This window comes from Lemur catta, chromosome 2 (assembly GCF_020740605.2).
Source record: "Lemur catta isolate mLemCat1 chromosome 2, mLemCat1.pri, whole genome shotgun sequence".
In the NCBI taxonomy this organism is placed as follows: Eukaryota; Metazoa; Chordata; class Mammalia; order Primates; family Lemuridae; genus Lemur; species Lemur catta.
In genome coordinates this window covers 41,331,826-41,346,700 of record NC_059129.1, presented here as the reverse complement: position 1 = coordinate 41,346,700, position 14,875 = coordinate 41,331,826, and the positions used below count along the sequence as shown (strand labels likewise).

The following is a 14,875-nucleotide window of genomic DNA, read 5'->3' as shown; positions in this document are numbered from 1 at the left end:
TAGGGGAGAGTTTAATAAAGTGCGATAATTACAAAGTAGGCGGGGTATAGGGAAATCACAAAGAATAGTGCATGCAGTACCTTAGAACCTATAGTTCTGCTGTGACCACCTCCAAGCTCAAACAGATGAGAGTAGAGGGTAGTTAGAGAGCCGCCTCAATAAAAATTGTGACCTTCATTGATGTCCATTCAGGACAACTTCCTGAAGCAGAAAGCAGGGTGGAGACTCAATCTAGAAGGAAAACATAAGATATCTGGTACAGGACACAATAGCATCGATTCAGAGGCAGGTGGGAGTACTGAGCCTAGGAGGGGGAGGAGGAATGTGGAGCCTGTGGGATGCTGCTTGGCAATTTTCTCACCCCTTAGCCCACAAGACTAGCAGCTTCCTTTAATTATATCAGGCAATTTTCATCTCTCTAGACCTATGTTTCTTCTATCTATAAGTTGAGGGAGTTAGTCTGATATCTAAGGTCCCTATTACGCACACAGCTACTGTGACTAGGTCCTCAGCGACATGATCTTCAATTCTGACAGAGAAAAGCTTATTACCACAAATATTTTAACATATTTTTACTCTAATGGTTACAAATCAACAACCTCTGACACTGTTAGAACAAACCTTTCAGTATTACAGAGAAGTTCTTTGTCCTCAGCAAGTGGAGAGGCAACAACTCAACTTTGTAATAAGTTACTGAGTAAGTATTATTTTATGGTAAAATAGTCACATTTTAAAAAATCTAACAAGATGAAATAGGTAATTCAGAGTTTGGGTTCTCAGCCTGGGTCAACAGTCGGTTCTCTCACCATTCGTTATTAAAGTGTGTTTTTTTTCCAATTTGTCAATTTTTTTTTTTTTTTTTTTGAGACGGAGTCTCACTCTGTTGCCCGGGCTAGATAGAGTGCCGTGGCGTCAGCCTAGTTCACAGCAACCTCACACTCCTGGGCTCAAGCGATCCTCCTGCCTCAGCCTCCCGAGTAGCTGGGACTACAGGCATGCGCCACCATGCCCGGCTAATTTTTTCTATATATTTTTAGTCGGCCAGATAATTTCTTTCTATTTTTAGTAGAGACGGGGTCTCGCTCTTGCTCAGGCTGGTCTCAAACTCCTGAGCTCAAAGGATCCTCCCGCCTCGGCCTCCCAGAGTGCTGGGATTACAGGCATGAGCCACTGCGCCTGGCCCAATTTGTCAATTTTTAATTGTTTCTGGTTTTTCTGTTCTAAGAAATCTTTGCCTGCCCTCAGCTTGTGAACATCTTTTCCTATTTTTCTTTTTCTTTTTTTTCTTTATTTCAGCATGTTACGGGGGTACAAATTTTTAGGTTAGGTTATTGCCTTTGCCCCACCCGAGTCAGAGCTTGGTCAAGCGTGTCCATCCCCCAGACGGTGCACCCCGCACCCATCAGGTGTCATTATTAAAGTGTTAACTGAGGTTTTGAAACCTCTGGCTGTGGTTGTTTTCCAGCCACGGTTAAGTTAAAGGGGGGCTCATACTATTCTGTTTCCACAAGAACCCTGCAAGAGAGAAATTGTCTTCATCTTAGATGGGAAATCTAGCCGCGCTGAGATTCAGCCTACGTCAGTGGTTGCAGAGCCGCTGCCCCTTAACACCTTAGGATTCTAACGCTCCCATCTGTGACGCGGAGGTTGCAGGCTCGGAACCGAGTCCGGGCACCCGACCCGCAGCTCGGCGGCGGATGGCGGCGCCGCGCGGGCCGGAAGGGCGCGCGGGAGCCCCGCCCTCGGGGGCGGGATCCCGGGCGGGGGGCGGGGCCTGCGGCCGCGGGAACCCCAAACCCGCCCCTTTCCCCGCCCCTCCGTTTCTCGCCATGGCCCCTGCACTGCTCCTGGTCCCTGCTGCCCTCGCCTCTTTCATCCTGGCCTTTGGCACCGGAGTGGAGTTCGTGCGCTTTACCTCCCTACGGCCACTTCTCGGAGGGATCCCGGAGTCTGGTGGCCCCGGTGAGCGGCCGGGATGGAGGATGAGCTACGGGGAAGGAAGGTGCAGCGGCGGGGAGGGCGCGAGGGCGGGGCTTGGAGACAAATGACTGGGGAAGTCCTAGGGAGGGAACTCGAACCTTGAAAGCTGCGGAGAAGCTGCAGGGGAGGGGACCTGAGAGCTAAATTAGGACTTCAAGGGATTAGTGGTTTGGAGAGGCGCGAGAGTGAGGATTGAGGGGGAGGGAAAGGATGATAACCAGAGTATTTTAAGGAAAGTGTTTTGTGGAGAGGACTTTGGAGAAGAGAGTGTTAAAAAGAGGGAGCATTTGGAAAACCTAAATAAGAGGGTCATTCCAGCGGTGGTCTCTCCAGACATGCTTTTTGTGACTGCCCAGTATGCATTTTTCTATGAATCCTCTTCCCCAGGTCTGAAGGTGGCCTAGGGAAGAGGGAAGAAACAATGGAAAAGTGAAGTGGGCACGGCCTAGAGAGGAAGCACTGAGGCTCTTGAAACTGATAAGGGACCTGGGGCCCCAAGAGGAGACGAGGGTAGGAGGAAATGGTCTACCATCTTCTTGATCTTTTGTCCCTTTCTCCCTCAACTCCCCTTAGTCGCCCGCCAGGGATGGATGGCTGCCCTGCAGGACCGCAGCATCCTTGCCGCTCTGGCTTGGGATCTAGGGCTCCTGCTACTATTTGTTGGGCAGCACAGCCTCATGGCAACTGAGACCGTGAAGGCGTGGACATCTCGGTACTTTGGGGTCCTTCAGAGGTCACTGTATGTGGCTTGCACTGCCCTAGCCTTGCAGGTATGAGGCCCTGGCAGCTGAGTCCCCAAGGGAGACTGAGTGTGGGAGGGATGTTCTGGATTGCAGAGGCAAAATGTAGGTTAAGGAGGAGAACTGAGGGTGTTCGGGACTTTAATCTCAGGTTCCATTCCTCCACAGCACATATTCTACTTTCTATCAAGAAGGGCGTACTCATCATTCTCCCAGCATGACATGTGCATTCTCACCTTTGCAACTTTGTTCATGTTATCCTGCTTGAGATCCCCCTTTAACTCCTCTTCAGTACTACCCTTTCTTCAAAACCACTTTCCTAGGTCTTAAGAGAAGGCTTCCCAGTTAGTACTTGTGCTTGGCATAGGCTACTTTATGTACTTATCAGGTCACCCGCATCTGTTCTGTAAGTCTTCAGGGTAGAGACAGGTTATCCTTACCTCCTTAGGACTTCACCCAGCACCCTCCACATGGTGAATATTTGTTGGTGGTGCTTCTGAGAGAGGTGGGAAAGAGCTGCCGGCTAGGCTGGGGTGGGGACAGCCTCTGGGTTTGAGTGGGCAGGGCAGACTTCTGAGATATCCAGCCCCTCATCCTCCAGCTGGTGATGCGGTGCTGGGAGCCTGTACCCAGAGGCCCCGTGTTGTGGGAGGCTCAGGCTGAGCCATGGGCCACCTGGGTGCCCCTCCTGTGCTTTGTGCTCCACGTCATTTCCTGGCTCCTCATCTTCAGCATCCTTCTCGTCTTTGACTACGCTGAGCTCATGGGCCTCAAACAGGTGAGGCTCTCAGGTCTCTACCTGAGATATATGACCCTTTTTAGAACTCCTCTTTCCCTTCCAAGGATCTCCCTCCCCTTCCTCCCATGCTCTTCTACCTTCCCCTGGCCTTCTACTCCCTCACCTTCCTTTCTTGTGAGACAGTTTCCCTTCAACCTTACCCCAGGAGGGGGGTTCCTGGGCCTGAATTCTAGGAATGTGGTGCCCGGAAGAGGAGGAAAGAGGCGGCTAAACAGGGAAAAGGCCTTAACTCCATTTTTAAGCTGTTCTCTCTCTCCTAGGTGTACTACCATGTGCTGGGGCTGGGTGAGCCTCTGGCCTTGAAGTCTCCCCGGGCTCTGAGACTCTTCTCCCACCTGCGCCACCCAGTGTGTGTGGAGCTGCTGACGGTGCTGTGGGTGGTGCCCACCCTGGGCACTGACCGACTCCTCCTTGCTCTCCTCCTTACCCTCTACCTGGGCCTGGCTCACGGACTCGACCAGCAAGACCTGCGCTACCTCCGCGCTCAGCTACAAAGAAAACTTCACCTGCTCTCCCGGCCCCAGGATGGGGAGGCAGAATGAGAAGCCAACTCTGGTTCCAAGTCCTGTACTTCCTCTCCCCCTCGAATTCTAAATCCTTTTACATCCAGGCCCTGGCTGCTTCAGACCAGGGGCTCAAAGCCACGACTGAAGGAGCTGCCCTTTCCTGAGACTTCATTTCGTGGGTCCACCTCCATACCCTAAATTCTGAGTTTCAGTCACTGGACTCCCAGGTCTACTTTACACCCCCCAGGAAGAGGGGGCGTGGCACTTATCTGTACCCTCCCAGTTTAGGGCATGACACCCCAGCCAACAGCCTCCTCACAAGGAAAGATTCTACCCTGACTACTTCCTGGGCACTGTTACTCGCCCCTGCACCTCAGGGATCCCCTTCTCCACGTCTCACTTCCACTCCAAGAGGCTGGACCAGGGCCTGCAAGTTTGACGGCAGTGGCCGCGCGTCCAGGCCCCGAGCCTGGCCGCTCCACTCCCCGCCCCGGTCTCACCACCTCCCTAGGCCCCGCCCCTGGGCTCGGTCCCCCGAACCTAGCGGAGGGGATTCTTCCGCTGTTGACTGGGTGACTTCGGGCTCCCTGCACTACCGAGAAACGCGCTGCAGGAAAATAAAACTCAGCCTGGTTTTCCTACATACGGCATGCAATCTGTCAGTCTTTAAAGCTGCAGGGCTAAGTTTGGGGAGGAGGGCGAGCGCCAAACTCAAGTCTGGGCAGCCCCCACGCCCTGTGGCGACAGCTGGGCTGCGGCCACTCCCCACAGACCTGCCCCCACCTTACCGGAGAGACCCTGTCTCCCTCCCTCCAAATCCCCCAATCTCCGCGCTACAGACCAGAGGACCCATGGGAGGTACGTTGAAGCTAGAACGAGAGGGGACAGAGCTCTGGCAGGGGAGCTAGCTTCCAAAGCCTTTGGCTTCTGAGAGCCTTTCCTGCCGCCCTCCCCACAAGTCCCCCACAGCCTGGCGGCTGCCCTCGACCCCACAGTAACAAAGGCTGGCCCGGGAAGGCAAATGCATGGGGAGGAGCAACCGAAGATGGGAAGGGCGGGCCCGGCCCGGAGCAGCTGCCTCTTCCTCCCCAAATCCCTCGAGGGGCCTGAGTCACGGGCCGCCACCCTGGGTCTGCGAGCTGGAGGCGGGATTCTGGACACCTGCGTTCTCCAGGGCTGCCAGGCGGGCAGGGCTGAGGAACCCTGGTGACAGAGAGCAAAGGGCCAGGGGTTCGGGCGAGAAGAGGGCAGTCCGGGAGTCGAGTCCCACGCCGGGTGAGAGGCAGCGAGGCCCCGCCCCCGGGCTCCGCCCTGCGCCCCCTTCCCTCTCGGCATTGTCCTTAGACAAAGCGGTCGCCGCCCCCCGCCCGGCCCCCTAGTCTCTGTCTCCGTCCCTCCTCTGCTCCCTCTTTCCCTCCTCCTCTCCCTCCCTCCTCCCCTCCCTCTAGTCTCCGGATCTCCCTCTCTCCTCCTCTTCCTCTCTCCTCCTCTCTCCGGACGCCTGGCTCCTCCGACCCCTACCCCGGGGGCCCCCCGGCTTGTGAGTTGACGGCAGGGCTCGGACTTGGGGAGGGGGGTCTCTCCTCGCTCGCGTCCCCGTTCTTGTTCCCGGCCGGGTCCTTGGGCCGTCTCCTCTTTGTACCGAGATTGTCTGTGCGGTCAGAGCCGGTTGGCGATGGCTGGCTCTGCCAGGGCTCCGTGAGAGCCGGGACCCGCGCCGGACTCGCGGGCTCTGGAGAGAGGCACGGAGCCGCTCCCCGGCACGCCTGGGTCGCGGGGCGCAGCCGCTGGGGCGGGCAGACGTGGCGCCAGGACCGGCGGGGGAGGACACCAGGGGCCGCCCGGGCCGCGAAAGTCCCCGGGGAGGGGTATTTCCCCTGACCGCCTCGGGGGCGGGGCCGGGGGCCGGAGAGGCGGGGCCCGAGCCGGGCTGGCGGGGGAGCGGCGACCCGCGGGCCGCGCCGGACTCGCAGGGCTGCCACCGCGCCGCTCCCCCGACGCCCTTCTCCCGCAGGCCTCTTCCCCCGCGCCCCTCCCGCCCCCCCGACGTCCCCTCGGGTCCCGTCGCCGCCTCCGGGGGGATTCCCTGACTGCCTTCCCACGCTCGCCTCCCGCGGGGTAGCGGCGAGGCAGCCTCGCCTGAACCCGGCTCCGCCTTTTCTGTCTTCGCCCTCGCGGCGGCTTCTCTTTTCGCCCGTCTGCCTCCTCACGTCCTGGGGACTGTCTCTAACACCCGTCAAGGCTACTGCCAAATCCGGCCCCCGCCTCATTGCCCTGAATCTCGACTCTTCCTCTCGCCTCCCCGGACTTGTTCACAGCTCCCCTTCGCTTTCGCAGCTTCCCCCGCGCTCTGCCCTCATCCTCAGCTCCTCTGCCCTTCTGGGAGTCCCACCTCTGCCCCCACTTCCTCTCCGCCCACCCGGTCGCACCCCCCGGGCCTCTCTGGAGCCTCTTCCTCCTGTTCTCTGCCCCCAGCGCTCCCCGCCCTCACCTCAAGACGACCATGGCCACCATCCCAGACTGGAAGCTCCAGCTGCTAGCCCGGCGCCGGCAGGAGGAGGCATGCGTTCGTGGCCGGGAAAAGGCAGAGCGGGAGCGCCTGTCCCAGATGCCAGCCTGGAAGCGGGGGCTCCTGGAGCGCCGCCGGGCCAAGTTTGGACTGTCCCCTGGTGAGCCTAGCCCTGTGCCCGGGACTGCAGAGGCTGGACCTCCAGACCCAGATGAGTCTGCCGTCCTTCTGGAGGCCATCGGGCCAGTGCACCAGAACCGATTCATCCGGCAGGAACGGCAGCAGCAGCAGCAGCAGCAGCAGCAGCAGCAACGGAGTGAAGAACTACTTGCAGAGAGAAAGCCTGGGCCTCTGGAGGCCAGGGAGCGTAGAGCCAGCCCTGGGGAGATGCGGGATCAGAGCCCCAAGGGAAGAGAGTCAAGAGAAGAGAGGCTAAGTCCCAGGGAGACCAGAGAGAAGAGGCTGGGGATAGGGGGAGCCCAAGAGTCCAACCCCAGGCCTATGGAGGTTCTGGACAGGAGGCAAAGCCCAGGAGAGGTGGGAGACAGGAGCTCCTGGCTGTCAGAGACACGGAAATGGAGGCTGAACCCTGGAGAAACTCCAGAGCGGAGTCCAAGACTGGCAGAGCCTCGAGAACAAAGCCCCAGGATAAAAGAGGTGGGGGAAAGTAGACTGAGCCCAGGGGAATCTGGCAACCAGAAGTTGGGCCTGACAGAGGCCCAGCAGTGGAGGCCTGACTCTAGAGAATCTCAGGAACAGAGTTTGGTACAATTGGAGCCAACAGAGTGGAGGCTGAGCTCAGGAGAAGAAAGAAAAGACTACCTGGAGAAATGTGGGAGAAAAGAAGAGAGGCCAATTCTAGGGATGGCCCCAGAAGAGATTATAGTGCTGTCAGAGACTCCAGCAAGGGAGGCTGAAGGCAACAGTGCAGGGGGAGTGGAGGCAGCAGAGCCGAGGCCCAGCCCTGTGGAGGATGGCGACAGGAACTCGAGGCCAACAGAAGGGTGGAAATGGACCCTGAACTCTGGGAAGGCTCGAGAATGGACACCCAGGGACATAGAGACTCAAACTCAGAAACCAGAACCTCCAGAGTTGGCTGAGAAGCGTCTGGGGCCTTCTGGTGTAGAGGCTGGAGAAGGGGAGGCTGAGAAGGAGGAGGGGGACGCTCAGGGCAGGCCTCTGAGAACCCTGCTGAACCGCTACTCTGTGCCCTCCCCGCTCTCACCAGAGGATGCTGGGACTGGAGGCCCAAGACAGCAGGAAGAGGAAGCAGTGGAACTGCGGCCCCCACCACCAGCCCCTCTCTCTCCCCCACCCCCAGCCGTCCCCCAGGCCCCTGTGGATCCCCTCATGAGCCGACTGTTCTATGGGGTGAAGGCAGGGCCAGGGGTGGGGGCCCCCCGCCGCAGTGGACATACTTTCACAGTCAACCCCCGGCGGTCTGTGCCCCCTGCAACCCCAGCCACTCCAGCCACCCCAGCCACAGCTAATCCTGCAGTCCCTGGGGCTGGGAAGAAGCGGTACCCCACTGCTGAGGAGATCTTGGTTCTGGGGGGCTACCTCCGTCTCAGCCGCAGCTGCCTTGTCAAGGGGTCCCCCGAAAGACATCACAAACAGGTAGGGGAGCCGCCAAGCCATACTTCTTAGATGCCCACTTGTCAGTTCTCCCTGAACTTGTCTTTCTTTTTTACACCCCTGTATTCTCATCCTCTTCTATTCTTTCTTGTTAATTCCTGCCACCACCCTTCCTCCCTCTGCACACACACCCTTCCTTCTCCTAGCCCTCCTTTTCCATTTTGAGCCCCAGAGATCCTGCCCAGCAATCAAACACCCTGTGTCTTTCTCAGGGTGTGCCTGCACTGCTCGTTCTCCCTTCCCTCAGGCTCTGAGTTTCCCCCCCATTTCTTTCCTTCCTTTGCTCTGAGTCTGTGGCCCACTCCAGCCCATCTGGGGAGAGACAGGAGCCCAAACCCACAACCTCCGATCTAGGAGGGCAGGGTCACCAGGCTGAAAGCACTTACTGCTTTCCAGGGAGAGAACGTCAGGACAGGAAGCCTGGGGCAGCGGAGGGGGTGGGGTTCTAGGGAGAAATTACAGGGAGAAGTGAGTGGAGAAAGGTCTCACAGCCCCAAGGAAAGGTGGGCAGAGCTAAGTGGGGACATCCTAGCATAGAAGGGAGAGGGGCGATGCAACTGGGCTGGCCAAAGAGCAGAGAGAAGGCTTTGAACCCCAGTCTGCCCCATGGGAGAGACACACACAGAAGCCATTTGAAATGGGTAACCTCCGGGTTGCACACCCCCAGCTGGGCCACTGCTTCAGACAGTGCTCCCTTCTCTCTTGGGACAAGAAAAGCCTTCTCCTCTTCCAAAATACCCCCACCCCCCACTCCCCCGTCCTTCCTCTCTGGGCTTCCCCTCCCTCCCCAGAACTGGCTCAGCAGCTGGTTTTCCCCTCTCTTCCTGTCTTCCCCGCCTCTCCCTCCCTTGGGGGTAGCAAAAGAGAGAAGTACATTTGGAGACACAGTGCTGAGAGCAAGGACTGGCCAGGGAGTACACTGGGAGCTGGAGGTGAGGGTGGAGGCTGAGGCCAGTAGAGGGTCAGAGGTTAGACTTGAACAAGGACATGCGGCGGGGGGGGGGGGGGGGGGGGGGGGGGGAGCCGGGGGAGCAGCCAGGCTGACTTCTTCTCCCCCTGGCCCTGGCCCAACTCCTTCCTTATGCACACCCATCCATTTCCAGCTTGAAAATCTCTAGGGAGAGAGAGGTCCCATACTCAGATGTCACAGACTCAGAGGTCCCTCCACGGACACATCTCCCCAGAGCCTGGGAAGCCCAATCTCATTCTTATCCCATATGTTAACATCCTCAGATTTGTTTCTTGTGTCCTCAGTGTGAGTGGGAAACCACAGGGACCAACGATCTGGGTTAAGCTTGGGGGTTGTTTGATCCCCCTGTTCATCTTCACATGAAGCTTAAGCTCCCATCCCTGAGCCTTGGTATTTGGGAATCTACCCTGAGCTCTCTGGCTGCTACCAACCCCTACCCCTCAGGGCTGGGCAGATGCAAGGAAGGAGGACAGGAAATTCTACCAGGGTGAGGTGTTCAGAAAAGTCACTTCCTACCAAGGCTGGCTTGTGCCCTTGGGGAGGAAGGAGCAGACAGAGGCATGAAGCTTTGGGGCCCAAAGCCCAGGGAGCATCCAAGGGGAGCCAGGAACTGAGTGCAGGGCAGGACCTGTGATGCTGATCATACCTAGGCCAGGGAGTAGGGGCACCGGAAGCAGATCGCCCAAACAGGAAGCCTGGGGTGGGGGCCGGAAGGCTGATGGGGCTAACTGGGGAACGCTGGGCCCTGGGCCTGCCAGAACTATGCTCAGGATGTGGTGAGAGAATAAGGAAGCAGCCGCTCAAGGGAGGGGTTGGGGGTGGGGAAGAGGCAGCAGAGAGTTCCCTAGACCCGGACACCTCACCCTCCACCCTCTCTCAGGCCTTGCTCATCAGGGCCTGGTGTGCCTTGTCCCAACTCTGCTGCAACCCAATGGCTCAGGGATAAGAGATAGGAGGACCCCGACATTGACCTCCCCACCGTCCCTAAGTAACTCCTGTATGCAGGCTAATTTCCTACCATCAGGAGAGAAATCCCAGCCCTGCCATAGGAGCCCAGGGGATGGCTATGGCTGGGGCCCTTCCCCAGAGGCCCCCTTGGGCTGAGAGACTGTCCCCTTTGTGACCTTATATAGCTGAGGGGAGAGGAGTGAATGAGTCACCCCCCTCCTCCCCCCAACTCCCATGCAGGCTGTGCATTCCTGAGAAGCCCAGTCAGAAGCTGGTGGGGGGTGAGGAGAGAGGTAGGGTGGGGGGAGAGACACAAACATAGACTCAGAGCAAATAAAATAAATCCTTTTTAGAGTAGATAGTAAACTATACAGGTTGTTATCCCGAAAGGGGATACGAAAATAAAACAGAATGGGTTCCCAGAAATTTGGATTAATCTGTCAGTTACAGAATCATAACTGGTCCCTTTCAAGCAGTTGAGATAGAAGCAGTCTAGCTGCTGCCGCTTGATTCTACTAGACACAAACTGGGGTCTACTGTGTACAGGCTAGGCTACCCCTATGTTGTTCCCCCAGCATCGGTCCTCTGTTGGGACCTCATTTGAGGTCTGGACAAATCTTATCCACTGTAGCAACTTCCAGACTCCTTTTGACAGCAGACACAAGCATAATAAACAAGCAAATTCTCTAGTAGATTAGAAGGTGGTAAGTGATTATGAAAAAAAAAAAAAAGAAATGTAGAACAGGAGTAAGTGGAACTTAGAGGGTCAAGAGGTTGGGGGGAGTGAATGTGCCAACTTCAGAACGGCCATTGGGAGGGAGGGAACCATGGGGGTATTTGGGGAGAAGAGTGTTCTAGGCAGAAGGAACAGCCAGTGCAAAGGCCCTGAGGTGAGAGTGTACCTGGTGGGCTTGGAGGAAACCAAGGCCAGTGTGGCTGGCATGGAGGAGGATACCAGAGAGGCAAAGGCAGGCAGGGCACATTGGGAGCACCCTGTAAGCTTTGGTCAGGCCCTGGCTTTTGCTGCAAGTGAGATGGGGAGCCATTGCAGGGTTTGGATCCAAGGAGTAACACACAGTCCCTGAGTTCCAGCTTCCCATGGGGACCCAGGTGTCATATCTCATACAGTCCTTGGCAACTGCCTGTTCAGCCACCCTTCTGGCTTCTCATACCCCAGTGCATGCAGGGGCTGAGGGATGTAGGGCTCAGCCCCAAGTCTTCCCAGACAGAAGCCAGGGGAAGGCCTGAGTAGATCATCTGAACATTTCCAAGTAGTGTATAGAATCCTGTTTGTCTCCCTAATCCCTTTGGCTCCCAGACTTAATCCCACCCTGCTCCTTCCCCCTGAGCTTCTTAAAAGGGCAAAGGGGAAGGCAATGAGAACAGGTGGGACTCATCCAGCTCTTGTGACAGTGTGGAGTTTTTTTTGTTTTGGGGGGAGTTTTTTTTGAGACAGTCTTGCTCTGTCGCCCTGGCTAGAGTGCACTGGCATGATCATAGCTCACTGCAACCTCAAACTCCTAGGCTCAAGTGATCCTCCTGCCTCAGCCTCCGAAATAGCTGGGACTACAGGCACGGGCCAAGACACTCAGCTAATTTTTCTATTTTTAGTAGAGATGGGGTCTTGTTCTTGTTCAGGCTGGTCTCAAACTCCTAAGCTCAAACAATCCTCCTGTCTCAGCCTCCCAGAGTGCTAAGATTACAGATGTGAGCCACCGTGCCCCGCTAGGACAGTGTGTTAATGAAGGGTTTTCTGCCCCATCTCTGGCCTTTTGCCTTTGTCTCTGCCTGTCCCTTTGGGCACACTCTCCACCCCCACCCTAGTTTTGTGTGGACTTTCCTCTCTGCCCTTGTCACCTCCCCCAGCTGCACCTTTCAGGGACTCAGCGACTCATCTTCTCCCATGTGTGTTGGGGGAGTCTCTTGGTTCCTCTGGGCCATTCTGTTGGTCTCTTATCTCTTTCTAGACCCTAGACCTCCTTTGCTGTGGATAGGAGAGAAGTGAGGGGAGTGGGAGCAGGCAGGTGCCCAGGATCCTGGGTTTCCCAGGGGACACCAAGGGGCTGAGGGTGTGAAAACCTTGCTTTTGGCTGGGACTCCCTCCCCAGCCAGCTCTTTCCTGCCTGGCCAGCTCAGATCTCACCTTGTCTGGGAAGCCTACCTCATTGCCCTCAGGGTGTCCAAAGACTCAGTTCTGATCACTCCATATATTTTTATTTATTTTTACCCTTCTGCCTCCCACACTCTAAAGCGCAGGGACCTTAGTCCTGCATACTCGCTTCTGTCTCCCAGGCCCCTGCCAAAGCCACAGGCCAAAGTCTGATGTTTTTGAAATGATATGGTTGGGCCCGGCAGGGTGGGTCACGCCTGTAATCCTAGCACTCTGGGAGGCCGAGGCGGGAGGATCGCTTGAGACCAGCCTGAGCAAGAGCAAGACCCTGTCTCTACTAAAAATAGAAAGAAATGATCTGGACAGCTAAAAAAATATATATAGAAAAAAATTAGCCTGGCATGGTGGCGCATGCCTGTAGTCCCAGCTACTCGGGAGGCTGAGGCAGTAGGATCGCTGAAGCCCAGGAGTGTGAGGTTGCTGTGAGCTAGGCTGACGCCACGGCACTCACTCTAGCCCGGACAACATAGCGAGACTCTGTCTCAAAAAAAAAAAATGATATGGTTGAAGAGGGAAAATGTGGGATCGGAGAACCAATATGGAAAAGAAAACTAGATCCCAAGTGGATAGGGAGGGGAGAGTCAGCAGGGTGCCTAAGTCCAGCCCCAGCCCCCCTTCCACCTGTTCCCCTGCAAACGGCCTGGGCTTCCCAGTGCTGAGCTTGCCTCTGCCCGCTTTCTCTCCCGCCCTCAGCTCAAGATCTCCTTCAGCGAGACAGCCCTGGAGACCACGTACCAATACCCCTCTGAGAGTTCGGTACTGGAGGAGCTGGGCCCGGAGCCTGAGGTCCCCAGTGCCTCCAATGCCCCAGCGGCCCAACCCGACGACGAGGAGGATGAGGAGGAGCTGCTGCTGCTGCAGCCGGAGCTCCAGGGCGGGCTGCGCACCAAGGCCCTGCTAGTGGGTAAGCGGCGCTCCGCCGGCCCGAGGGCGCCCCCTGGTGTCAGAGCGGGCACTGCGGTCCGGGAGGGACCAGGCGCTTGAAGGGGTTTGGAGGACGTCTAGCCCAACCCGCGCCTTTAACAGACGGGGAAACTGAGGTCCTGGGAAGTGAAGTGCACGTTGAGTCTTCACGTTTCAAAACCAGGCCTCTTTCTGAGCGCTTCAATCTGGTTAAAAACACAGGGGTTTGGGCCAGACAGGTCTGAGTTTGAATTCCTGCTTGTCTTTTACTTGTGTGACCTCAGAGAAACCATCTGACTTGGGCGTCAGTTTATTATTTATGAAATCAGGTTAATAATAACTACGTCCTGGAATTGTTGAAAGGATTAAGTAAATTTTGTGAAGCACTTAGAGCCATGGCTGGATATTAAATTATGCAAACTCTTCTGGAGTTATCATGAGATTAAACGAGTTGTAGGAATGCCGGGACAGAGTTTGAGCTGAATGAGTGATGGCAGCTGACGCTGGCGGTAACTGGAAGATATCACAGGCCTTTCCGTATGCCGGCTGCCCTTCAGTGCAGGGAGGGGTGGAGAGGGCAGGAGGCCCTCTACTCAGTCTCTATCATTACTGCCCCTCTCCCACAGATGAGTCCTGCCGGCGGTGACCTTCCAACCTTGGGACATACCTCCCTCCTTCCTAGAACTGAAGATCCTGGAGCCCAGAAGATTCAGGGCAGATAGATCCTTAAAATCAGCCTGGCAACCAACATCTTCCAACTTGCTTTCCCATCCTGTTTCTGGGGGCAGAGCCAGTTGCCCAATTTCCACCCTAACCCAAGGTCCCTGGTGTGGGTGGGGTTGCATCCTAATTGATACAAGAGTGAGTACCAAGTCCTGGGGAGGAGCACAGAACTCACTGGAGGTGGAGATGGAATACCTCCCATCTCCATGGCAAGGTACACTCTCCCCACAGCCTTCCTTGACTCCCCACCATCCCGTGGGGACTCTCAGGATTGAAGTACTCGTCTCTGTGGAAGGCTGAGACCCCATTCCATTTACAAGTGCTTCCTCCTGTTCTCTAGGTCATTGCCCCTTTGTTTACAGCTCCTGCCTCCTCTCTTGGCCACAGCCTGGTTTACAAATCCCTGCCCCAGCCCCACCTGCCAGAGTCCTAGGTTTACAAGCCACACTTACTCGCTGTGTCTGCATGGAATCCTCTCCCCTGTCCCCTCCAGACCTGGGGATGTGGCTTCCTCCATTTTTGCTCAGTATTACTTTGCTTCAGTTTCCCCAAGAGGGAAGGCTGAGGATCTTAACTCTGTGCCCCAGGATAGTTATTTAATTCTGCTCCTCCTAGTGGTTCACAATTAAATTGGGGTGGTATGAGGTGATTAAGAAGGCACCTCAGTTTCCTCCCTCGTTGCACCTTCTTCATCAATTGCCTGTTTTGTTTTGTTTGTTTTTTAACTCTCCACAATAAAATGGAGCTCTCTCCAACTCTCTGGATACTTCTCTTTCTTTAGGGTAAAAAAGTGCATATGAGGGGTGGCTCTGGTGGCTGTGGGAGGGGATATGATGGGGATGAACCAGGAACTCAGCACTGACATGTAGAAAGTGGTCTAGGAAGCTGTGCATGGGTTTCATGCAGGATGAACAGGCACCATGAGGAAGGGCACTTGCTTTCACTAGACTGGGAGTGCCATGAGGGCCAACTATGTCATTTGGGTTCACTGA

General features: G+C 56.2%; 2 protein-coding genes across 3 annotated transcripts; both read left to right on the top strand.

Moving 5' to 3' along the window:
- Positions 1-1,696: 1,696 nt before the first annotated feature.
- NRM (nurim) lies at positions 1,697-4,666 on the top strand. Its single transcript, XM_045541570.1, has 4 exons — positions 1,697-1,962; positions 2,554-2,750; positions 3,322-3,498; positions 3,780-4,666. Exons 1-4 carry the CDS (start codon positions 1,698-1,700, stop codon positions 4,059-4,061), a joined length of 921 nt encoding a protein of 306 aa, XP_045397526.1. The 5' UTR covers position 1,697; the 3' UTR covers positions 4,062-4,666.
- Positions 4,667-5,127: 461 nt separating this feature from the next.
- PPP1R18 (protein phosphatase 1 regulatory subunit 18) lies at positions 5,128-14,638 on the top strand. Of its 2 annotated transcripts, none has more exons than XM_045541567.1 (4): positions 5,128-5,300; positions 6,501-8,151; positions 12,951-13,161; positions 13,787-14,638. In XM_045541567.1, exons 2-4 carry the CDS (start codon positions 6,529-6,531, stop codon positions 13,804-13,806), a joined length of 1,854 nt encoding a protein of 617 aa, XP_045397523.1. In that variant the 5' UTR covers positions 5,128-5,300; positions 6,501-6,528; the 3' UTR covers positions 13,807-14,638. The 2 variants fall into 2 exon arrangements, with proteins under 2 accessions (XP_045397523.1, XP_045397524.1); XM_045541568.1 differs by lacking the exon at positions 5,128-5,300 and adding an exon at positions 5,478-5,565.
- Positions 14,639-14,875: the final 237 nt, after the last annotated feature.